General features: G+C 36.0%; 1 protein-coding gene across 4 annotated transcripts in view; it reads left to right on the forward strand.

Annotated features, from left to right (window-relative positions):
• The window catches only part of LOC131791808 (collectin-12), a 51,364-nt gene that overhangs the window by 17,303 nt on the left and 8,456 nt on the right, over positions 1 to 25,605 (forward strand). Inside the window, exons 1-15 of one of the 4 annotated variants that reach the window (XM_066169990.1) lie at positions 1,978 to 2,644; positions 4,863 to 4,927; positions 5,367 to 5,435; positions 5,623 to 5,655; positions 6,069 to 6,110; positions 6,314 to 6,355; positions 6,584 to 6,625; positions 6,827 to 6,868; positions 7,097 to 7,138; positions 7,340 to 7,381; positions 7,610 to 7,651; positions 7,881 to 7,922; positions 8,084 to 8,110; positions 8,293 to 8,532; positions 9,894 to 12,650. In XM_066169990.1, the coding sequence (XP_066026087.1) occupies positions 2,269 to 2,644; positions 4,863 to 4,927; positions 5,367 to 5,435; positions 5,623 to 5,655; positions 6,069 to 6,110; positions 6,314 to 6,355; positions 6,584 to 6,625; positions 6,827 to 6,868; positions 7,097 to 7,138; positions 7,340 to 7,381; positions 7,610 to 7,651; positions 7,881 to 7,922; positions 8,084 to 8,110; positions 8,293 to 8,532; positions 9,894 to 10,064 (1,317 nt within the window). In that variant the 5' untranslated portion in view covers positions 1,978 to 2,268 and the 3' untranslated portion in view covers positions 10,065 to 12,650. Of the gene's footprint in view, positions 1 to 1,977; positions 2,645 to 4,862; positions 4,928 to 5,366; positions 5,436 to 5,622; positions 5,656 to 6,068; positions 6,111 to 6,313; positions 6,356 to 6,583; positions 6,626 to 6,826; positions 6,869 to 7,096; positions 7,139 to 7,339; positions 7,382 to 7,609; positions 7,652 to 7,880; positions 7,923 to 8,083; positions 8,111 to 8,292; positions 8,533 to 9,893; positions 12,651 to 22,705; positions 23,331 to 25,605 lie in introns of those variants that run through there. The other 3 variants (XM_066169991.1, XM_066169992.1, XM_066169994.1) reach the window with 3 other exon arrangements.

The raw sequence follows: 25,605 nt of genomic DNA on the forward strand, positions 1-25,605 counted from the left end.
GAAATTTCGAGTGGTTTTCCAATAAACTATCCCAGTAAAATAATTAGGAAATGGGTACTCTTGTGTCTAAGAATTTTATTTTTGTCCCAATACACCTGAGAAAAAAAAGTACTTTAAGATCGAAAGCAAAAATTAAATAAATATCCAACAAATCAAGCTAAGGTAGACAAGCAAAAAAAATTGTTTCCCATTCTCTATCATTTAATTTCCCTGGGAATTTTTATGGGAGTCTTTTACTATTAGCGATTCTACCATACATGTATTATAGGTTCAAGGCATGAGAAATAGATAAAAGAGTAAGTCCAACTTCTAACCACGCTTTCTGCGCGTGCTGTATGTCTAGAGTGAGATTTCCGAAATATCTGTCAGTAGATTCAGTACCATCGATAACGCATTACCTTTGTTTAGAGTTTCGTTATGAGAGGAAAAAACAGAGTTATGCTGGGCCCCAACAATCTCCTACCAAAATTTTTCCTGTTGAACAAGAGGAGTGTAATGAAAAACATTCTTCGTGCGATTAAAATTCCTAAATTCAACCTAAAGAGTAAAGGGAAACGCCCCTTAACTTTTAATTGCCAACGTACTGTTTGTGTTTTACCAATACCCGTGTTAGGACATTGAGTTGAAGCAAAATTCGCTAGAACAGAAGTCGGATCATATCAGTCTAGATGCATTAATTGTTGTGAGGTAGTCAATGAGTTTGGTATGATTTTAGGGATTTTGATTTAGCAGTAGTTTTAATCAATATTTGAATTCACTAACCAAAGTGTCTTTTCGTTTTAGCTATGGCGTTGAGTTTCCTTAATGTATCTCTCTTTACTAACTTCCATCAGCGGACTTGCTCAGATTGTCTAATGACCTCGCGTTGAACTTACTCTGAAGGTCATGTTTTTGTTTTGGCAGTAAACGACTGATTGCTTGATCGGAAGTTTTAGATACGTTGTTTTTATTTGTCACATTCTTGCGAAGGTTTTTAGGTTATTGTTCTGACCACAATGTTTTTGAAATCTTTCAAGGTCAGTTGGCCTGCTGCGTGCCACCCGCTGTCTACCGATAGTGAGTATATAGATGAGCGTGTTCCATACAGTTCACAGTCAGTCGATCAGTTGGAGAGAGATGGTCGATTATCGCAACATTTTAATGACAATAATTCAAGACTATTCCCTCCCACTTATATCCTAACTTTTCCGACTCACATCCCATGAATCCCTTCCCTGAGAATTTTTGTATAAAAGAAATAGGCGTGTACCAAGGAAATTCCTACTCGGGAATGCATCTTATTCATCTTAACTGTCGAACAATCGGTTTTTCTGATGGGACGGTAAACAACGGAAATATTTTCCTACTTATGACGACATGGTCCAACTCATCCTTTTTTGCCTTTGTTTAATTTTACAAGATCATGGTTCATGCGTTAGATAGCATTGGCATAAGCTGATGACCTTAAATGTGTTTTTATGAAAACTGTGCCAAAAACAAGTTTAAACGGTTTTCCTACGATCATTAAAAACAGAATAATGATTAATCGAATCAGTATGTTCACGTCCTTTGTCCCGTAATTATGTGCGGAAGACAGATATCAAACATTTGTTTATTATCAGCAGGCTCGTATTTTGCTTTTGTTTTAGATGGAAACAGGAAATACGAGAAGGTTATCGTTTGCTTTGCTCTTTATTGCGAACAATGTAAACTGCAACGGGTAACGTTTCATTGACCTTGGGAGCACCTGAGGAAATATTTTGTTCTTTTTTTAATGAAGATGAAATAAGCCAATCAGCCTTCTTAATTTCAAAGAGTTGAACAATAGAATGAAGAATTGACTGATTTTTGAAAACTGCAAAAAAGTTGGCTGATCATCAGATATCATTCAATGTTAATCATATTGTCTAAACTCGTATGCACAAAGTTCTTAATTCTATTTTCAATTTTTTTGTTCTTCTGGACGCAGATTCCTCCCTGAAATATCAGTAATAGTTGAGCTGAAACTGTTAATTCCATCATTATCTGGCACATTCTCTCATGCTAAGCTGCGCATTTCTCGATAATTACTTTTGAGTGTAATAAACCGTTTAGAGAGAAGAATGAGAACAGTATGTGTTTGTACAAGTCCGTTACTAAGGAAATAGTACAACATATAACGTGGCAGTTTGTCATACTCTTCAGATCTATTCCTCTTTTCGGGTGCCTAATATTACTGACTTTTGATTTTGCACCTTTAAAGGAAAGGCAAAGAATAACACGCCTATAGTAACGACTCCGAAGAGGAACATGTCTTTTTTAAACAGAAGCGTTTCCCCTGGGCAACGATCGAACTCGCCTGTGGCGTCTAATTGTGAAACAGAACTTCAAGAAAACCATCGTACCGAAGCAGAAGATAAGCTCTGCCTTACCAAAAAGGAAACTGAAGCGACCATTGACGGTCAAGAGCAACTGAATGCTATTTCAAACGGGAATATGGGCAATGGTAGTAGTTTGCTGCAAACTGCTGACGAGAAGAGCGATGCCAGCCAAGGTCCGAGATTGTATCATGTGGCCGTGCTGGCTATGTGTTTCCTCTCAGCAGTTTCTCTTGCGCTCACCTTGCTGATGTTGTTTGGTGTACTTCACGTTGGTTCACCGCAATGTTCCTACTCTGGAGAAACAGGTATTTGCAGATTTACAAGATGTTTTATTCTAAATTTTAATTCATATCTTCAAATTTATCGTGCGTTAGATGCGCTTCTATTTTGGATCATTTTTCGCTGAAAAAGCGAGTCTCAGCCTATGGAAAACCACACAAACTTGGCCTGGTAAGGTAGACAAACGTAAAAGTTGGCAAGAGCACGAAATCCAAACAAGATTGAGGTTGAAAAAGTACGGACAAGCCTGTGACGCACTACAGATGATTAGCTCATCAAATTTACGCCCAAATCGTGAAGAAGCCTCTTTTATTATCATTATTATTACTATTATTTTTATTATTATTATTATTATTATTATTGTTGTTAGAGACCTTCGAGTCATTGATAACAACAAACAGGAAAGGATCTCTAGACACTTCTCTAATAATTGCCTTCAAAGGCGTTTTTTCTTTTTTCTAACAGCACACCAACACACTTCTCTCTTCAGACGTGACTTCAGTAACCTAGCATAGCGCATCAAAACAGCATTGAGTAACAATTGTTAAAAATTTACCGCAGCCCTAGGTGCGATATGTATATACATAAAAATGCATCTTAGCACACCTCGCGAGATTCGTGAATACCTTTATTGACAGCGATATTATCTTTATTTACAAAAATCATCCCTTGTTCCTGGGTTTTTTTTTTGGTTCGTTTTTTTGTTTTTCTTGAATTCAGTTTAAGTCTCGAAAATAAATTTCCGATGTTATTGACAGCATGTAAAAGTCATTAACGTATAAGATGATCTGGAAAGTCTCACCAATTTGATTTAAGATCATCTTTCTCCCCGTGGGTCGATTCTTGAGCTCCAGGGTCAATCATAATAGCGAAACTACATTCTCTGTTACCCGTTCAGACTGAAACATTTCACCTATTGCAAAAAAGTTATCTTTTTGTGGCTTATCTATAATTTTTCCTTGAGACCTAAAGACCCCAAGAATTTATTTACGCCCCGGTTTTATTAAAGAATTTTTCTGTTGCGCTACTTTCTAAATGACAAATCGACCGCATTGTTTCATCGTTTTATAACTATTGAGAATCGAAAGATGTGAAAAATGTTCAAACAGTGCAAAAGAGCATTAGGGGAGTAAGCGGTAAACATAATCCGGAAAAGCCGAAAATATTGAATACCCTACATTTTTCGTGGTAATCAAATTTGAAAAACAACGAAGCCTATTTTTGCATAGTAATTATTTTCAAAAAAATCCTTGGATCTTAAAATGTTTAGGAACATCCAAGTTTTAATTTCTATATCCAAATGAATGAGTTTCCAGTAATCGATCCTAGTGTTTGCACAAAGATTTCTGCGATCGCCACGGGGTAAACGTTGTGTCGAGATCCAAAAAATCCATTTTGGAGATAAGGCATCGCTGTTTCGAGCATCTTCATCATAAATCGATTCAGGTAATTTAGATACGAGGGAAGCGTTAGTTTATTTATTGAATAACAATGATATGTGATAAAACCTACTGATAAATTTCCCCAATGCATGAATGCGTATTTTGAAATTTGCATTGCATAATGGTCTCGAAGTTTAGAAGAATTAGCTATAATTCGCTAGGAAATAAATCCAGAAAACCCTTTGGGTTTCATTTCATGTATTGAGTTTACTTTTGGCTTTTTTCTTGACTTGGTGATTACAAAGAGCTACATATCACGTCAAGTGATTTAACACTTAAGTAGCTTATTTGTTGTGATCGAAGAGAATGAATCAGCGTTGAAAATCATTTTTTCATTAAACCGTGTCTTCTGCGACGATGAATATGTACGAATGCACTACTGGAAATATGTCCACAGTTTCTGCCCGAGCTCCCGTGATCTTACTGTTCCTGATGATATCCTCCAAGGAGTCCCAGGAAAAAAGTGGCAGTTCAAATACCTTTATATGTATTTGAACTGCCATGACATGCATTAAATATATGTTTCTCATAGTGTATTTTACTCCTTCGAAGAGCAACGGCTCGGTATACGTAAAAACAATTCCATTTCCGCCGATAACGACTTCTCTCCTTTGAGGAGTTATATTTTCAGACGCCGTAATTTGTTGATTAAAAGAGTAAAAAAGTACGAAAACAGGCTTTACCCACATAAATCCAATTGAAAAGACTTAATTATCATTATTATTACTATCATTATTTAAATCTTATCTTCAGCCATGTATTTATGCATCCACTCATTTATAAATGTTTTTCTTTCATGAAGAAATATCAGAACTTAAGAAGAATCAACAAGAGCTGAAAAGGAACCTCTCGGCTTTGAGAGAACCAGTAGGTCAAAATTCTTCGCTATTTATTCGGGTGAAAATTCAATGATAGAAATCTCATAACGAGATACATCCACTACTGCTGAAAACTGCAAAAAAACCTTTAGTAGTGGGAATTTAGATCTTCTATAATCAATACAACCCGCCATATGATATCAACCAAGATTCTTATGATGCCATTTCAGTTATGGCTCATTTCATTTCAAATGGCTCGTTTCAAATGGCTCAAGAAAGCTGCCTAGTAAATTGACTGTTGAAAAATGTGTCCCTTTTTTCTGCTCGCGTCCATTCAATTTTTTTTCGGTTTTTTGGAGGGTAGTGGGTACATAAAATTTCTCTGCTCGACTCTTGCTTAATTCCTCGCATTTCATGTGTTCATTTTCGTTTCATCTCTTTCTCTATATATTTTATATTGAAAACGAATACTTTCCTTTAAACTTTAGTCAGGAACCTATTTCTATTCGTTGTTACGTCAGGTTTCAAAGAGGATTCTTGAGAAGACCATTGCTGAGGTGAGTTTTTTCTTTCAGTGTTTATTTATAGTCGTGAACTTCCGGTTTTTTTCCTTTTTTAAGTAAAGGGGGGGAGGATTGGGGGCAGCGTTATTAGAAAAGAAACTATTTGTGTGATTAGCATTCGAATAAAAAAACAGTTAAAAAGCGTGTATCGTTCAAATTTGATTCTACTTTTTCATTGCAGATTAAAAAGGAGTTCCTGAATGTTAAAAACAAAGTAAGTTTACTCTGAATATCCTTGGCAATTCAACAAGTATATTTTTAATTACCTTCCTTGATTTTCATTAATTGGATTCCTTATTGAGTTATAGAATATTTTTTTATAATTCATCGATCCTAAAGCCCTTATTTGCATCATTTCTTAAACATTTAGTAGATTTAGTCACGCTTATATGTATTACTAACTTTTTTTTATTCCTTGTATTCAATTTTTCCGTTTCTCATGTGAAAGGTTACACATCAAAGCAAATCCAGTTCTCGAATTTCTTACATTTCTTGTAGTAAGTGTGCATGCTAAATTTAACTCACTTGAATCAAATAGTGCAATCTTATTTCGACACAATCAAATATTGTTATCTTATTACGACACATTTTTTTTGTGTAAACTTTTTTTATTCATTATTGTGACAGGTTTCAAAAGGTTTAGAGACTCTGGAGAATAACTTTACCGAGGTGAGTTTTTCCTTCAGTGTTTTCAATATAGTCATATAGTAAAGAAAGAAAGATTACACATCAACAAAGATCCATTTCTTAAATTTTTGACCGTTCTTGTAGTACATATACACGCCAAATTAAACTCACTTGAATCAAATAGTGAATAATCTTATTACGACACAGTCTCTTTACGTAAACCTTTTCAATTGTTATTCTGAGAGGTTTCAAAAGGTTTAGACACTCTGGAGAATAACTTTACCGAGGTGAGATTTTCTTTCAGTGTTTTCAATATAGTCTTATAGTAAAGAAAGAAAGATTTCATATCAAAAAGATCCATTTCTTGATTTTCTTTCATTTCTTGTTGGACGTGTACAAGCCAGATTTATCTCACTTGAATCAAATAGTGCAATGTTATTACGACACAATCAAATAGTGCAATCTTATGACCACACACTCTCTTTATGCAAACTATTTATTCATTGTTGTGACAGGTTTCAAAAGGTTTAGAGACTCTGGAGAATAACTTTACCGAGGTGAGATTTTCCTTCAGTGTTTTCAATATAGTCTTATAGTAAAGAAAGAAAGATTACACATCAACAAAGATCCATTTCTTGAATTTCTGACCGTTTTCGTAGTACATATACACGCCAAATTAAACTCACTTGAATCAAATAGTGTAATCTTATTACGACACAGTCTCTTTATGTAAACCTTTTCAATTGTTATTCTGACAGGTTTCGATAGGTTTAGAGACTCTGGAGAATAACTTTACCGAGGTGAGATTTTCCTTCAGTTTTTTTAATGTAGTCTTATAGTAAAGAAAGAAAGATTCCATATCAAAAAAAATTATTTCTTGATTTTATTTCATTTCTTCTTGGACGTGTACACGCCAAATTTATCTCACTTGAATCAAATAGTGCAATGTTATTACGACACAATCAAATAGTGCAATCTTATGACCACACACTCTCTTTATGCAAACTATTTATTCATTGTTGTGACAGGTTTCAAAAGGTTTAGAGACTCTGGAGAATAACTTTACCGAGGTGAGATTTTCCTTCAGTGTTTTCAATATAGTCTTATAGTAAAGAAAGAAAGATTACACATCAACAAAGATCCATTTCTTGAATTTCTAACCGTTTTCGTAGTACGTGTACACGCCAAATTGAACTCACTTGAATCAAATAGTGTAATCTTATTACGACACAGTCTCTTTATGTAAACCTTTTCAATTGTTATTCTGACAGGTTTCGATAGGTTTAGAGACTCTGGAGAATAACTTTACCGAGGTAAGATTTTCTTTCAGTGTTTTCAATATAGTCTTATAGTAAATAAAGAAAGATTCCATATCAAAAAAATTTAGTTCTTGAATTTCTTTGACTTCTTGTAGGACACGTACACGCCAAATTTATCTCACTCGAATCAAATAGTGAAATCTTATAACGACACAATCAAATAGTGCAATCTTACGACCACACACTCTCTTTATGCAAACTATTTATTCATTATTGTGACAGGTTTCAAAAGGTTTAGAGACTCTGGAGAATAACTTTACCGAGGTGAGTTTTTCCTTTAGTGTTTTCAATATAGTCTTATAGTAAAGAAACAAAGATTACACATCGACAAGATCTATTTCTTGAATTTCTTACATTTCTTGTAGTACGTGTACACGCCAAATTAAACTCACTTGAATTAAATAGTGTAATCTTATTTCGACACAATCAAATTGTGTTATCTTATAACGAAACAGTCTCTTCATGTTAACCTTTTTATTCATTATTGTGACAGGTTTCAAAAGGTTTAGGGAATCTGGAGAAAAACGTTACAAAGGCAAGTCTTTTTTTTCTGTATATTCAACTCCTTGTATATTTCTGTTTCTTAGGGTTGTGGACGGCGATATAAGAATGCAGCTATTCGCGTGTTTGGTCTTAGAATTACGACCCAATCATTACAGCTGTTTGGTTTAATAACAGTTCTTGTCTCTTTGGCAGGTGGAAAAGAAACTGGAAAATGTGACAGTAAGTTAAATTCTGAACATACATACATGACAGTTCAGAATAACACAAGCCTTCCGTCACCCCTCCTCGCAAGTGCTCCTCGATATCAGTGAAATCATCACTTCCTCTTCTCGGAAAATTTCCTTTCTTGGCCAAAAAATTATCGTTCTTATTGTCAAAACAGGAAATCTTGTTTTTCGTAGATCACATGTCCACTGGGATTCAATAGTACTAAGGGTGATATTGGACCTGCCGGACCTGCTGGACCTGCCGGACCTCCAGGATATAATGGTACTCAGGGCCCTCGTGGACCATCCGGTTACAATGGTACCCAGGGCCTACCTGGACCTAGAGCCAGTTCCTGTGTTTACAAGACTACACCCAGTCCGGGTATGGGAGTAGGTTCGGCCGCTAGGCAAGAAGTGGAAATCAAGGAACCAAACGTAAGTTTAGAGATGAACTCTATCTTGGGTACAGAAGAAAGAATAAATCATTTTGGCTTTAATTTTATTACAAACGGTACTGTTAGAAGTTTCTTTAAAATTCATGAAAAGAACTAAAGAATCCTTCGACTTTCAAAGATTGAACTTAAGAAAATAACATGGAGAAAATTTTCTAAATTTTGATTTTGATTAATAATTGATATATACTTAACTTTTAGAAACAAAACTATTTTATCACATAAACTGCGGTGTTATACAAGGATTTCCAGCCCTAAGAAAAGCCGTAACAACACACGTGTCGCCTTTAGCGCTACTCGGTCAGGTTGATGAATAAACGGTTTCCGTTTCGCTGACGGACAGTGAGGTTCAAACTTTACTAGAAGAAAACCAATATGCGAAAAGAAAAACCGAAAGTTACGTATTCAGTGGCTTTGGTGTTAGCATTTCTCTCGGCTGAGAATGAAAGTCGACAACTGGAATATTTGTCACTGGCCGATTTTGGCCGTTTACCTGAAAGACTTCTTCTGTCAGTAGGGACAAAGTCAATTGATGAGAATTTTGTAGATTGAAAATTACGACCATTGTTGTTTTTGTAATCATGATTCAACGCATTTTTCCATCTTAAGAGTTAGCGCCAACGCACTCTACGATTCTTATTCGGGGATTGTCGATTCGTTTATTTTCATTCATTAATGAAATCGGCTTTTCTTCTCAGTAAAGGGCTATTCTGTTTATATAATAAACAAAATAATACATGGTTGCTTGTAGATATGGAATTTCTCTTCTCGTGTTCAACTCGACATCTCACTCGTTCGCTGCGCTCACTCGTGAACTATCGAGTTTAACACTCGAAGAGAAATTCCATGTCTACGCGCGCCCATGTATTATTCTCTATTTATCAAACAACACGTCCTGGGTTAATTCCAACGCAGAAGTGACTCCGAAAAGCAACGCTAACAATAATCACCGTCTAAAAACGATCTTAGGCGCACTGCAGACTATACTTCAGCTTACTTTTGACATACTAACTCGCCGTGACTAGACTGACCAGGCTTTCTAAAAACTAATGTTCTACAGTCACTTCTTGCACCGACAAATTCAAAGATATTTAATTGTCATTGCTCTATTTGACAATTTCGAAATCGTTTCAGCGTTTAGTTTCGCAGGCAAAAAATTAGAACGCCACTTCTTTGGCAAACTTTTGCCATCGGCTTTCTCACAACATAAATAATGCTATATGTACTTTAGTCTATTCACATACAGGAAATGTTTTAGCCTTTCGCATTCGAACTCTTGACGCCATTTATAATTATCATTATTATCATCATTGTAGTCATTATCATTATCTTTTTTTTTGGCAGAATACGACCTTCATTGGTGTAAACTGTGATACAAATGACGCAAAATTTGTTAGATTATCAAGCACCAAATCAGGTGACGAGAGAACCTACAAGTGCTTATGCGAAGGTACCCTTTCAATGGGGGTGACAATTCTGTATTGCTACATGCACTACTGGGAGTGTCAGTCCTAAATAGGAAAACGTTAAGCCATTCTTTGTAACAGGGCCCTTTTTAAAGACAATAATAGTGTTTTACCAGAAACGAGATGAAGAGAAATTTAGATAGTTTAACATGAGTGCTGCAATTCAACCACTGCCCTGACTATATCATATTTTTTTGTCGTTAGTAGGTTACTTGTTTTCAAATGTGTCCAGTAACAGAAAAAGGCAAATAATGATTTCATCAAATCATATTGTTATGGATATCGATGGCTTATTTCAGGCTTAGCCTTTTGGAATCAGGGAAGGTAACAGAGTTAGAAGTGCAGTCATCTTCTTTTATTCAATTAACGTTTATTCATGATCTTTTCTTAAGCTTTATTAGAATCCGACATTTTACGAGACGAGCCGATGAATATTCCACGAACAGTAAAAATAATTTAATTTTGCCAGAATGTTTTTTTGCCACCTCAACCGCTTCGCCGCGATTTTTATATATTCCTCTCTAAGGTTGATTCCAAGAGAGTGTGTGTTCTGTCTATCTGTAACTGAGAGAAATAGATTTTGTACTGAAATAAAAAAAAAATTATAATTTAATTGTTATATGACAGGATCAAACCGGGAAGACATAGATGAAGATTAACAGCATCTTTTACCTCTAGATTTGGCTAGTTCTATCTACTTCATATGAAAATCTCGCAACACGGGTAAGCAGATTCAGTGCTTTCCGTATTCTGGTACCTTTGCTTTACGGTTTCATTATGAGTAGAAGAAAACTGTTCCAAATTGGGCCACAACAGTCATCTACCAAAGCGTGTTTTGATGAGGACAAATAGCGAAATGCATTCTTCACCGTCAAGCTGTCGGGGCACAGTGATTTACCAGAGAGGGTTTTGGTTTGGTTTTCCCAGTATTCTGCCCGATATCGTAGGTATCAAACGAAAGCTTTATTCCAGCAAACGATTAGTATTCGTGGCACATTACCTAAAGGATTGCCAGCCCATCTCCTCCTCATTCCGAACACATATCTAATTTTCAGGGATGCGGTTCGATTGACCAAGCCATTCGTTAAGCAGGATTCTCTCTTAAGGAGTTAATAAAATGCTGGATCAGAAGCGAGACGAAGAGCATTTTGCTGTTTTACATAAGTTTACCAATTGCCCGCCATGTCATATTTTGTGCTGTTGGTGCGTTGCCTTTTTCGAATTTGCCAAGTGACGGTGAGGGACAATTTATGCTTGTCGCATTCATCTATGTTGCAAATATTGGCAAAAAGAGAATCATAGCTACATTGCTAAATATACTACTGGGAGTGTTAGTCGTAAGAAGTAAACGTAAAACTATTCGCCTAACATGATTCTTTGTATCGAAGATGACGGGGTTGTAAAATCAGCGGCCAAGGGAAAACGGATTTTTTAACTGACCTGTATGTTACACTGTTTTACAAATTGGCCATATTATTATAAACGCTGATGTTTATGCAGGCATAGCTATTAGTTTTTTCAAATGTGCACAATTGTTCTAATACGCAAATCTATGAACTAAATCGTTTTTGCAATAGATATTTATAGCCAATTTTAGCGTTAGTTCAAAGGCGTTCAGGACATTAATATGGTTAAAATTGTAATCATTATCCTGTAATTGTTATTATTATCCCGTCAGCCGCAATTTTATGCATTCGACCTAGTCCTTCTGAACAACATTCTAACTTCGTGAACGTTAGTTACTATTATTTGGCTGTAATTCAGGTACAGAAATCATGTACCAACGGAAAAATAATTTTTCCGAACTCCTAAAAATGCAACTTGAATCGAGAAGCCGAAATGTTCACATCTGGGGGACCCGTAGCGGGTTCATTTCTACACACGCTGTGATCACGGGGAAGGCAGAAATTTTTTTGGGATCACTTTCTGAAGGAGCTTAAACATCATGCTCAATTAGGTAATCAAGCTTTCTGATGACATGTTAACAATTCTTCAAACACTTCCCCCAACTGGTTGTAGTGCGATTGGAGGAGGACAGGGAAGGGGACATTTTTGTCACTTGCGCGGGAAAAAAACAAGTGGGAAGTTATCAATTATCCTTTTTTTTTAATTTTTTTTTTTTTATTTTTCGTGCGAAAGAATATTACCTTACCTCGCTGCGCTCCGTTCATGTGCGAATATTCTGTTTTTGGCTAAAATACGCTTTCTTCGTTAATTCTAAACACTACTTACGGTCAAATGGAACCGAAAGGAATAACAAAGCTAGGAAATACTTGCTTTCTGAATAGTGTCTTACAAGCTCTGCTCTCGGTGACATGTTTTTCCGAAGGACTCGTTGGATTGCAGCACAATCGCAAGAAGTGCACCTCATTGTGAACAGGTCTTGAAAGTGTATTCAATGTTATTTTAGCACGTCAAAATAGCGGTGACATTGACATTGGTATGGCAGACATTAAATCCCAGCAGGCAAACAACATTAACCTTTCGTTGAACCACGTAATCGAACCAAGTACTTTTTTCAATGAACCACAGAATTCGTTTTAAGTCTTGTAATCTGTCTTTTTATTTTTGACATTAAGCTTATTTTGACTTTATAAAATAATTGGTATCAATCATATTAAAATACGTATATGCAGGAGCAGCTCCTGGTATTAAATTGATAATCTTGTTAAAACGTCATAGAAAGTTGTACCTTTAAAGAAGCTCGAGTTAAATCTATATGGCGTTTTCACCGTTTCTAGCGGTAAATTTATATTATCCCTGGAAGTTCTGCACGTCTTAGTTATTTGCTCGATTATTTTTTGACGCTTGTTATGTTGAGCATCCATCTTAAGTGTGCGCGTATGAGTGCTCGGGGTGCAAAGAGTGAAAACGATACGCAAACCTAATGATTTTTCGACCCCTTTCCCCCCCCCCCCTCCCCCCATCCCCTCCTAGCCCTACCCTCCAAAAGATGAATAGTTTCTGGCTTGAAATTTTACACTTGGCAATTCCTAGACTGACACAGGATGAAATGACTAAATTAAGTTTCCTTAAAGGTAACTTAAAGGTTAACATTAGAAGTATTTAAGACATCTTTAAGTGACATACGAAAGTTCTGAAATGAATCTTTAATTGAACTTTCAGAAGTCAATTAAAGTCTCCTTATGAACCATTTCATGAACACTTTAGGATCACATGAAAGTAAACCTAAATAACCATTTAATTGACTTTAAGAATCCTCCTAATTCTCGTAAACTCGTCTTTAATTGCCAAAACTTCTACTTGTAAAGGCAACTTAAAGGTTTCTTTAATCTTTTGTTTCCCTTTAAGTACTTCTTAAAGTTGCAGGTTTTGTTGTAATTCATCTTTAGTTGTACTTTCAGGTCCTCTTAAATTTCAAGTTTTGTTAAAATTCATCATTTAGTGACCTTTAAGTGCCTCTAAAAGCTGTAGGTTTCACCTTAAATTGACTTTTGATTTGCTTAATCACACCCACATTTAATTTATCTTATGATAACTTATAATATTTTGGGAAACTTCTAAATTGTTAGAAAAAGAGACATCACACATACAAGTAATTACAGAATGTTTGAAATTGCAGTGATGAAATAGTTTCGTTCAAAACTCACTTCCTCCCCTGAGATAGAGTAAACCCACAATAAGGCTGAGGATATCTCATTTGAGGCACATACATAATTAAAAAAGAGACATCCAAATGTTTGAATTACTAATTTTCATACTTTATTAAGATTGTTTCTCTTTCATTAATGTATAATTCATATAATCTCAGTCATCTATATAGAATAGAATAGAATAATCTTTATCACTATAAAAATATAAGAACTACAGAATATAACCAGTTGTAGCAACACACTACACAAAAAGCTATTAATTCACAAATTTCACTCTCAAATCCAGCCACTAAGAAATGCAATTTGAACTGATACTAACAATAAAAAATAAGTTCAGCCTATCAATCTAAAAAATCAGTATATTTTTCTAAATCAATTTAAATTTGCGATAGCTATCAATTATTTGCCGACCTGTACATCAATATGGAAAAAAGTATCTCATATGGAGGAAATTAAATATAAAATTGGAGAATTCACAATTACTTACTTTAGATAATGAGACCATTAAAATTGCTAATTAACATATTCAATGAAAAAGAAGTCTCACACAGGCATGTAAAAGACCTTCATTCTAGACATGGCTGATTAATACTTTATGATCTGGATATATTATACATTTTTAAATTGATAAAACAATTTTTTTTACTGCCTTATTGCCCACCCCGGAAACTGACTGATGCCTCACACAAGAGAAAATTATTCTCATATCATAAATGTTGTAATATTGCAATCTTAACCAACAGTTGTACACGTTACAGAAAGAGGATTCTTCTGTAAAGAATTTTTCTTCTTGCAGATTAAAATTTCCTGAAATATAATAACAAACAATGTATGGAAAATCTATTACAAACAACAGGGAAAATTCAAGGACAGTTACAGCCATAGCCACTATGAAGTAAGCATCCCTACCACTCCCAAAATGCATTATCAGCTGCCTCAGATATCCAGGCAGCTCAGGGAACAATTTACACATTAATACAGTTTTGTGTATTTAGATGAACTATTACAACGTACTATAACAAGTTAGGTATATTTAAAGTTAATACCACAAAAGCAAATGATTTCTGGTGTTATCGCTAACTGAGATATCAGATCCAGAAAGTATAAGCTCATTAATAAAGAGTTAAATTTTTAGCTGAAGGCTTTTCAAGTCAGTATTAATTTGACAATGTAATGTACGTTTTAAAATTACAAAGCAAAACACTAAAGTTAGGTTGTAAAACACTAAAATACTTATCTATCGGTCTCAAAACGTTTTTCCCTTTACTCTTTGAGATTGTGTTTACTACACGCCGATGTTTCTTGTATCAGGCTCCAGTCTGACGACATATGCATGAACTAGTGGCCAAAGAGGTCACGCCAGCAAGGAAAGGCTTGGGCACAAATACAGTAGGCTTGGCTACTGAGCTGAGCCTGGTTTCCAAGCTCCTTTAAAAAGTTATCCCAAAAATTTTTTTTTCACGCGGAAGAGCATCAGAGGCAGCCATATTGGTAAGCCACCCATTTGCGTTCGTCTTCAGTTGGTATAAAGTAATCATTGCTTTGTCATTTTTATTTTCTACGAGAGCTCTTTAACATACAGCCCACACATCAATCATAGCGGCCAAGATAGTCTCACCAAAAATTGTTTTTCGAGCTCCAATATTTCGGTCTGGACTTGAGGCTCAACAAAACAGCAATACCGATCCGGTCAGCAAAAAATGCAGACTGGCTGCAGACTGGTGATAAAATGTCATTTTACAAGTTACTGAGCGTCACGCAATCGCGTTTCCGCGATCATCTTTCACGATCATTTGTACTATTGCGGAATATTTTGATCACAATCGTTCTTAATATAGTTTCAAGCCTTCATATAGTCTTCTCACTTTGCGTGCGAGTTGGTTGGTGTGATGTCTGTACAGAATTTACCAATTTAATAGGTAGATGTAGATGTAGATGTAAATGAGATGTCACTATTAAATATTTAACACGTGCAATGTTCGTTTCATCTTTTAACCCAAATGTGTTCACACACTGATTTTCACATATGTGCCTCATATTATTATTAACTTAAATGACAAACTGGCGAATTTTTATAGGGAAAAGCGAAGCGTTGCAGTCGTGACTGGCCATTTGTTTACTTTTCTCGTGGTTTTATCTCTCATCTCTTTGATGACTTCACAAACATTAATATGTGAAAATCAGACTATATTAAGGCTTGAAATTAGATTACGAACGATTGAGACCGCTTTCTTATTAAAATCCAAATGCAATGGCAACCTTGTTAAAAACAAGAGATATCAAGAAACGGACAAGAAATATTTTGCAATAGTAAAAATGATCGTGAAAGATGAGAGTTACTAATATTTTGCTGCAAGAGTAACATTTGACGCCTGATTATGCCCATCCAGCCCACCCTCCGCCCCACAAACACACGCACACACACCACCAAAAAGGACACGGTCTGCTTAATGGCCTCTGCCCATCCCACCTCTAGCCTACACAAGCTTTTCTCTAGTTCCCATCACGAAGAATGCACAAGTTTTCTTATCACACAACTGCCAAAAAATAAAAGAAAATTAAATCCACAAGTCTTGAAAGGTTACATAAACCGAATTCAACTGTACCTTTATTCAACAAGTCCAAGAAATCAATATAAGCTTAAGCCATAACATGAATGAGCTGGCTCCAAGAGCCCTTTGGTTTTGTGACTTGTTGTCTCAGGCCGTCATGGCGTCATGGCTTCTACTGGCTATCTTTTCCTTCTATTTTTCGTTTCAGCCCGTGGATGATCATATCTCCTTCGTGAGAACAGTCTATCGACTTTATGATAAAGGACTGTCGAGTAAGAAGGTCTGACAAAAGCTTATTCAAAACCAAGCTTTCGGTTAAGTTAAAAAAAAGTATCGACCAGGACTTTTAGGAAATTCATCCCAGGGAAATGCAGATGAGGTTCAAGTAAATATGTTGTTTCATCAGTCGCTTCCTTCCACGGGATGTCTTTTAGACAACTTAACGGAAAGGGATCAAATTTGATCATGTTTTTTTGGGAAGATTTGATCATGAACAGAACTGCTCTTGTGTAAGGAAAGCTTGAGGGCGCCCTTCAAATCAAGCAAACAAACAACTGGCGGTTAAGGATGTAGCAAAAAAGACCCACGAGAACAAATACCTAAAACCTAAGACAGGGAAACGAAGACTCGAAAACAAAGACACCCGGACACGAAGACCCGAAAGCGCGAAGACCCCTTCACGATCTTGAAACAGGAAGAGCGCGCCACGCTTTATGACTTCACCAAAGAAAAACAGTTAAAAGAAAAAAAAAAGAAACAGTTGAAAAAAAAATTGCCAACAATTACATTAAACGCTAAACCAAAGATCGCTTTAATTCCCTAAATTTTCCTATTTAGTGCTTTTCTTAATTAATTTTTTCTCGAAAAAACTAGCGCCCTTCAAAATATCTAACCGCCGCCCGGTGACGTCCTTATTCTTAAAAAATGTTAGAGCTTGCCGATGTGAATTTTGGACCCGACTGACGCCTGTGGTGGTACGGCGTTGCTCTTCAGCCTTTTTGCAGTGGAAGATAATTTCAATGCTGTAGCGTTATTTACAAAACTTTTGAAACTCCATTTTTCATCTCCTCCCGAGCATTAACACTTATAGATAACTTATGTAGAAAGGTGTTTGAGACGCAGACGGCAACCAGAAGGAGAAAAAAGCTAATTAACTATAGCGCGCCTTGACGTCAGTGGATCGACTGAAAGGCTGTCAATCTAGCAATTTAAACTAACCTGTGCTGACCAGAAAGATATAATGAGTACTGGGAAGAATCTAATAAATAAAAACGGTTCTTATAGGCTCTAAGTCAGCGTTTGATAACATCTTTTATCATTGTTAATAAAGAAAATAAGGGGTCTTCGTTTTCGTGGTCTTTTTACCTAAAATGTTTTTGATTGTATACTTCATCGATCTCCAAAATATTAAAACCAGAGCTGAATATTTATAGCGAGAAACCATAACAATATCATTGTAATGGGGCAGGCGCTGACAATAATAGAATCCAACAACGCTGCGTCGGAGATATGTTTTATATTGACGGAACCTCCAAGCGTCTATCGATTCTCGATTCGTTTATTAAACTTGAGAGCTTGTAAAAGCGGAAATACAATAAATTAAAATGAGCCTCTACCATAAAATATACATTTAATATACACTAAATGTCCTGGACTCGAACACGCGAGGCGTGTATACAGATAAATTAAAACAACACAAATGTCCTAAGCGAAACAAAATTCCCTTTGATTGCCCACGTTTCGGTATAAAAATTATAAAGTAAACGAGATAACATACCTCTTTCTCCGTTTTATTACTCTAATATTTCGACAATCCTTCAATCTATCTTCTAGATCTCTTCTTACTTTTTTTGTAACACACGTGTCTCGTGACCGAATGAAACATAATGCCGACAATTCGAAAGTATGTCACACGATACAAAAGGGTATTGAGAGTCACGCAAATAACTAAAAATAGCCTTCGTCACGATCATGTTAATTAAAGAAATATAGGGTTCTTCGTTTCAGGTTCATCCCTTTTGGGTCTTAGATCTTAGGTCTCTGTTTTCGGGAGTCTTCGTTTTTAGCTAAAAACCGGCGGCTAACGCTGGTCAAAGTGTAGTTCATGAAATTCTTGCAGAACTACTTCTAATACGAGACATTCTCCTGACATTCATGTGGAAATTGCAGATGAGATTGAAGTAAATATGTTATATAATCGGTTGCTACCTTTCACCTTTCTTTGAGACATCTAACCGTAAAGGGATAGAATTTAATAAATTTTTTGCGGAAATCTCGTGAACAAGACTGCCCTTGTGTGAACATTCTAAAGGGCGCCCTTTTAATCAATCAAACAAACAACCGGTAGCGTTCTGCCTGAAATTCTTGCAGAACTACTTTCAAAACGAGACATACTAATGCAATTACTCTCGTGATAACGGGCTTTTATTTCCCTTCGTGTTGTCTTTAGATCAACAATACTCTGATAAAAGCATTAGAATGAAGCAAGATCCGAATAATGTCAATATAGAAGTATGCCGCGACAAAGTTAATCATCATCCGAACACAAACCAGTCATCAAGAAAATAGAGTCACGCGATATGCACGACAGTACATGGCGTGTGCTGGTGGGCTTGATGACAGAGAAGGACTGCTACTCGGTTCTTAATTCTGAGTCTTGTGAAGGCAAGTTCAGGCTGTTGATGATGGAACTTACATCCGCTGTGTATTCCTTCCTTCCACGAAATATAGTTAAGAAACACCCAGCTGACTGTCCCTGGATCTTTAACACGAGGAAGCGTTCCGATTCCTGTCGTCTCTTAATGTTGACAAGCTGTAGGACCCGACAACATCCCAAATAAATTGATCAAGGACTTTGCGCACGAACTAGCTCCTGTCATTCGAATCATTCATCATTACGAGCCATTTACGAGGCAGTAGACAGTACTGATCCAGGAGCCCGGGTCTTCTTCGCTGACTTTTGGAAAGGCTTTGATCTAATTGACCCTAATATCTTAACGACTGAGTTGCGAAAACTAGAGGTTCATCCCACGCTCATCAGTTGGATTGCTGCTTTCCTAACCGACAGACAGCAGGCTGTAAGGAAAGGTGCAATATTATCAGATTGGAAATCCGTCAATGGGAGGTGTGCCTCAGGGAACTAAACTAGGAGTGATACTTTTCACAATAATGACATTTATAATTATTATTGTTAATATTATTATTATTACAATTGTAATTGTTATAGTTGTCATTGATATTATCATCATCATTAATATCTTTAGTTTTCCTACAGGGTAAGACGTTTCTTGGTGTAAAAAGTGATACAAATGACGCAAAAGTTGCTATTTTATCAAGCACCATGGCCATCTGGCAAGAGAACCTACCGTGAATGCTTTTGCGAAGGTGCCCTAGCAACTGGAGAAGCAGAGATGCATTGCAACATCCATTACTGGGAGTCTCTGTCCTAAGATGGGAAACGTAAACCCACTCGTTTATAACAAGAGTAATTGTGAAAAAGATAATAACGAACCAGAAGCGAGACAAAGAAGAATTTAGCTGTTTATCATAATCGTTACGATATGATCAGTTGACAGCTTTGTAATGCGCTCAGTTGACCTTTTATAACCTTACTTCTGCATGCACACTCTTAAGTGCTGACAAGGAGAATTAGTTTAACAATCAAGAGCTATTATAGTTGGTGATCATTTCCTTTGTTCTCGGGTCTTTATTGTTCTATTAAGATATTATATGGAGATATTAGTTGGTAGTCATTTTCAGGGGTCAAAAAGACTTCCGGTGGTGTTAAGCGGTCGCAAATAATGTAACAGACATTTGTAACCAATTCCAGAGTTAGTCCACAGATGTTGAGGAATAAAATTTAACTCATCATGCTTTATTTGCAATCACTCTGTGAACTTTCGCATGAGTTTATTTGAAATTTCAAGTGGTTTACAAATAAACTGCCCCAGCAAAATAATTAGGAAATGGGTACTCTTGTGTCTAAGAAATTTTCTTTTTTCCTAATACACCTGAGAAAAAAAGTGTAGCCAAGATCGAAAGCAAAAAGAAAAGAAATACCCAACAAATCAAGTTAAGGTAGACAAGGAGACATTGTTTCCCATTCTCTATTATTTAATTTCCCTGGGAATTTTTATGGGAATCTTTTACTATAAGCAATTCTACCATAGATGTATTATAGGTTCAAGGCATGAGAAATAGATATCGATAGATAAAAGAGTAAGTCCAACTTCTAACCACGTTTTGTGCGCGTGCTGTTTGTCTAGAGTAAGGTTCTTGTAATATCTGTCAATAGATTCATTACCATCGATAATCCAATACCTTTGTTTGACAGTTTCGTTATGAGAAGAAAAAGAAAAATGTTAGACTGGGACCCAACAATCTCCTACCAAAGTTTCTCCTGATTAACAAGAGGAGTGTAATGAAAATCATTATTCGTGCGATTAAAACTCCTAAATTAAACCGAAAAAATAAAGGATAAACGCCCCTTAACTTTTATTTGCCAACATACTGTTTGTGTTTTACCAATACCTGGGTTAGGACATTGAGTTGAAACAAAATTCGCTAGAAAAGAAGTTGGATTATATCAGTCTAGAAGCATTGTTGTAATGTAGTCGATGAGTTTCGAGTGATTTTAGTAATTTTGATTTGGCAATAGTTTTAATTAAGATTTGAATTCAAACACTAAAGTGTCTTTTGGTTTTCGCTATGGCGTTGAGTTTCCTTAATGTATCTTTCTTTTCTAATTTCCATTAGTGAACGTGCTCAGTTTGTCTGATGACCTCGCGTTGGACCTCCTCTGAAGGTCTTGTTTTTGTTTTAGCAGTCACCGACTGATTGCTTAATCGGAAGCTTTAGATACTTTGTTGTTTATTTGTCACATTTTTGTGGTGTTTAAGTTATTGTTCTGACCACGACGTTTTTAAAATCTTTCAAGGTCACTTGGCCAGCGTGCAAACTCATGCCTACACATAGTCAGTATATACGCGTGTTCAACAGCGTTCACATTCAATCGATCAAAGTTAGAGAGAAATAATGAAACTGATCAAAATTTTCAGTTCGTTTTGCATTCATTCATCACGCTTTTTTTTAGAGTAGCGTTAAGGGCGAATAGAATATTCGCTGTGAGACATTTAATGTTTAGGAAGGAAAGAGATAATTACAGCTAGGATTAGCAAATAAGAATCAATCACCCGTATTTTAGATGAGTGTGTAGAGCGTGGATTCTTAACAAGATAACGCAATTAACTCACCGATTGAATGTGGCCGGCTTCTATTCTTATTTATATCCCCTTGATAATAAACCTTCACCTTGTACGACGATAATCCATAAATCCGTTTGGGATGTAAATAACAGCCACGTTGTTGAAGCTTTTAACTAGAAAATTTTAAGGAGTTGACGGACTTTTAGAAGGATGGTCCTTTCTCTATCGCCAAAATATTTTGTGATGGAGTTCGTACTCAACTAGTTCAAGCCACTTAGGAGCTCGCGTTTGCTTAATTGAAACCTATTTCGAGACTAATCAACTTTCATTCAATTCGATTTATCGACTAGGTTTGAAAAGTCTAAACAAAATTCCTTTAATATATTTTCCTTGGAAACGGTGGAAAATTGGTCTTAAATATTATAATAGCAAGTCGGAACGCGAACGTTAAATTTATGTAACTGCGAAATATACTGTGTCTAAATTTCTCCTATTGTGTTTGATGTCACTCTATTGATAGGCAAATTGACGACCTGTCAAAACGTTCGATATAATTAATCCTCACAGCATGTTCTGTACTCGAGCAAATTGACTCCTTGCAACATTTCAATTACAAGAATTCAAGACCATTCCCTCCCTCGACTAGACCTCAACGTTTCCAACACACATATGAACTCCCATCTCTGAGAATTTCTCTGTACAAGAAATACGCGTATGCCTAGGAAATTTCTATTCTGGAATGCATCTCATTTGTCCTAACTGTCGAACAAGTGGTTTTTCTGATGGGAAGGTAAACAACCGGAAATATATATATATTTTTTTTATGACGACTTGATCCAACTCATCTTTTTCCAAGATCATGGTTTATGCCCGCGATAGCATTGGCATAAAGTGATGACCTTAAATGTGGTTTATGAAAACTGTGCCAAAAAGAAGTTTAGACCGATTTTCTACGATCATTAAGAACAGGATAATGATTAATCGAATCAGTATGTTCACGTCCTTTGTCCTTTAATCATGGCCAGAAGACAGATATCAAAGTTGTTTTGACGGAAAAAGGAAATACGAGAAGGTTATCGTTTGCTTTTGTGTTTATTGTGTACAAAGTAGACTACAACGGGTAACGTTTCAGTGACCTTGAGAGCACCTGAGTAAATGTTATTTTTTTTAATGAAGATGAAATAAGCCAATTAAGCCTCTTAATTCCAAAGAGTTGAACAATAAAATAAAAAATTGACTGATTCTTGAAAACTGCAAAAAATATCAATAATAGTTTTCCTAAAACTGTTAATTCCGCCATTATTTAGCACATTCTCTCTCATGCTAAGCTGCGCATTTCTCGATCATTACTTTTGAGGATAATAAACCATTAAGAGAGGAGAATGAGAAGAGTATGTGTATGTACAAGTCTATTACTAAGGAAATAGTACTAATATAACGTGGCAGCTTGTCATTCTCTTCATATCTGTTCCCCTTTTCGGGTGCCTACATCTTACTGACTGTTGAATTCGCACCACTAAAGGAAAGGTAAAGAATAATACGCCTGTAGTAACGACTTTGGAGAGGTTCATGTCTTTTTTAACCAGAAGTGTTTTCCTTGGGCGACGATCGAACTCGCCTATTACATGTAATTGTGAAATAGAACTTCAAGAAAACCATCCTACCGAAGCAGAAGATAAGCTCTTCCGTACCAAAAAGGAAACTGAAGCGACCATTGACGGTCAAGAGCAACTGAATAGTGTTTCAAACGGGAATATGAGCAATGGGGGTAGTTTGCTGCAAACTGCTGACGAGAAGAGCGATGCCAGCCAAGGTCAGAGATTGTATCGTGCAGCCCTGCTGGCGATGTGTTTTGTCTCAGCAGTTTCTCTTGGGCTTACCCTGCTGATGTTGTTTGGTGTGTTTCACGCTGGTTCACCGCAGTGTGCCTGCTCTGGAGAAACAGGTATTTGCAGATTTACAAGATGTTTGATTCTAAATTTTAATTCATATCTTCAATTTGATCGTGAGTTAGATACGCGTCTATTTTGGATTTGCGAAAGCGAGTCTCAGCCTGTAGAAAACCACACAATGATGGCCTGGTAAGGTAGGAAAACATTTAAGTTGGCAAAAGCACAAAATCCAAATAAGATCAAGGTGGAATGAGTATGAACAAGCCCGTGACGCACTACAGATGATTAACTTATCAAATTTACGCCCAAATCGTGAAGCCTCTTTTATTATCATAATTATCTTCTTTTTTTTTTCTGACCTTCGAGTCATAGATATTGATAAGAACGAACAGGAAGGGATCTCTTCACACTTCACTGATAATTGCGTTTGAAGATGTGTTTTTTTTTTTTCGCTCGTTTTTTGTTTTGTTTTGTTTTTATAATGACACGCCAACACACTTCTAGCGCATCAAAACAGCCTTAAGCAACAAGGATTTAATATGTACCGCATTCCTGGGTGCGATACCAATGTACATAATCAAAGTGCTCTGTGAGAAAACTTGTTAATTGACAGATGACTTACATGATTTTTTGGATTATGTTTAATGTTATCTGGTTTAGGGAATTTTGTGGTTGATTGTCATATTTAGAGTACGAGTAGTAGTTCAGTGTTCGCTAATGTAGCATAGAAACAAAGTAACGTTGGGATAAGAAGGCATTACAATTGAAATGATCATGCTATGACATTTGACAAGGGTTGATAATGTCATGTGTTTTAAACATATATCATGTTTGTTTCTAGTTCAAAAGAAAAGGTTGGAAGTAAATGTGGGTAAAAGTGAAATTACTGTCTATCATTGTAAATATTGGAAAATCAAGGCAATACTGTCTTAATGTAAATATTAATGACATTCCCTCTTTATCAAATGAGACAAACAGGAATTAGTTTTGAGTGCTATAAGCCCACACTGCCACCATCATTTTGGATTTCCGCCTGGGTAGATTTTGGTCACGTGCTAGGTAACGTATAATCGATAACAAGATAGAATTTCATTCCAGGCCTATTTATCAATTTTGTGGTTTATAACTTTCGCATTTTAGTACGTAATATTTATTTTGAATCTTCAAATTGTCTCGAAACTTAAAAGAAAATTGTTCTTAAAAATTCACTGAAAATCGGTAGCCAAAATTATTTGTTTAGGTATTGTTTGATTTTCGTGCTAACCTATAATTTCGTCAGTCACCGGCACCTTTTGTTGCTTCACAGAGAAAAAACACATGATACGAAATGTAATGGTCGATTTTGTCCCCAATCACACGCCATAACAGAAAAAGCTTTTGAACACCTGTAAACTCCGAGCGCTTCGGAGTAAGTGATATTTTTAATGAATCTTCGGATTGTTTTCAAGTTCAAGGACTGTAAATTGTAATTTTATGAAAAACCAAGGTTGTTCTCATTTCAGTGTGAACCCTCGCATGCCTGCCAGTCGCTGGCCCCGCTTAATGAAACTAAAACTAAAAAAAAAAATCATTTAAAGATTATTGGCTTCTTTTTCACCCCACCACTATTCTTAGCAACAAAGGTCACCATTTCATTTGTTTATTACTCTTACATAAGCATAAATCACTATAATTTGTAAAAAAAACTAACACTCTTACCTTGTTTATTTATGATTTTATAAGACCAGTAAGCTGTTTCGGTAATTAGATTACGCTTGGGTATTACATTTTCCCAGAAGCCCAGGTTTTACGCTGTGTTTCCCCATACCCCATGCATATCATAAGCTAGTCACCTACTAATTGATACCAACACAAATTAATATTTACCCTGTATGAAGATTTTTGTTTATGTTGAATTGACAATATTACAATATGTTACTTTCTAAAAAAGAAAAAAAAAGAGAATCAGTGAAGATGTAAATACTACTACGTAACTGTAGAAACATTCTTATGTTTATTACTTGCTTTTGAATTCCAAACCCTCGGCTATAAGCCGAAGCCGGTTTCTTCTGAAAAAATCTCTCAAACTTTCGTGTCAAATACTGAAAATTGCTCGGCTTATAGGTGAAGAAATACGGTAATCGTTTCAGTAACAGCGCATATTGAAATTTGTAGTGTTCTGGCGGGACAAAGCGTGATGCTCGGGGAATAAAAACTCTTAGGGGCCTTTTACATAATATCAGAATGAGTTTTTGTTCAAGAACGAGTTCATCCCAGTCGCCACATGATAGAAGAGTAAAATTATTCGAAACGAGTCATCAGGCGATCGGATATGAGTGAGGATGCTTG

The sequence above is a fragment of the Pocillopora verrucosa genome, chromosome 7, assembly GCF_036669915.1.
Source record: "Pocillopora verrucosa isolate sample1 chromosome 7, ASM3666991v2, whole genome shotgun sequence".
In the NCBI taxonomy this organism is placed as follows: Eukaryota; Metazoa; Cnidaria; class Anthozoa; order Scleractinia; family Pocilloporidae; genus Pocillopora; species Pocillopora verrucosa.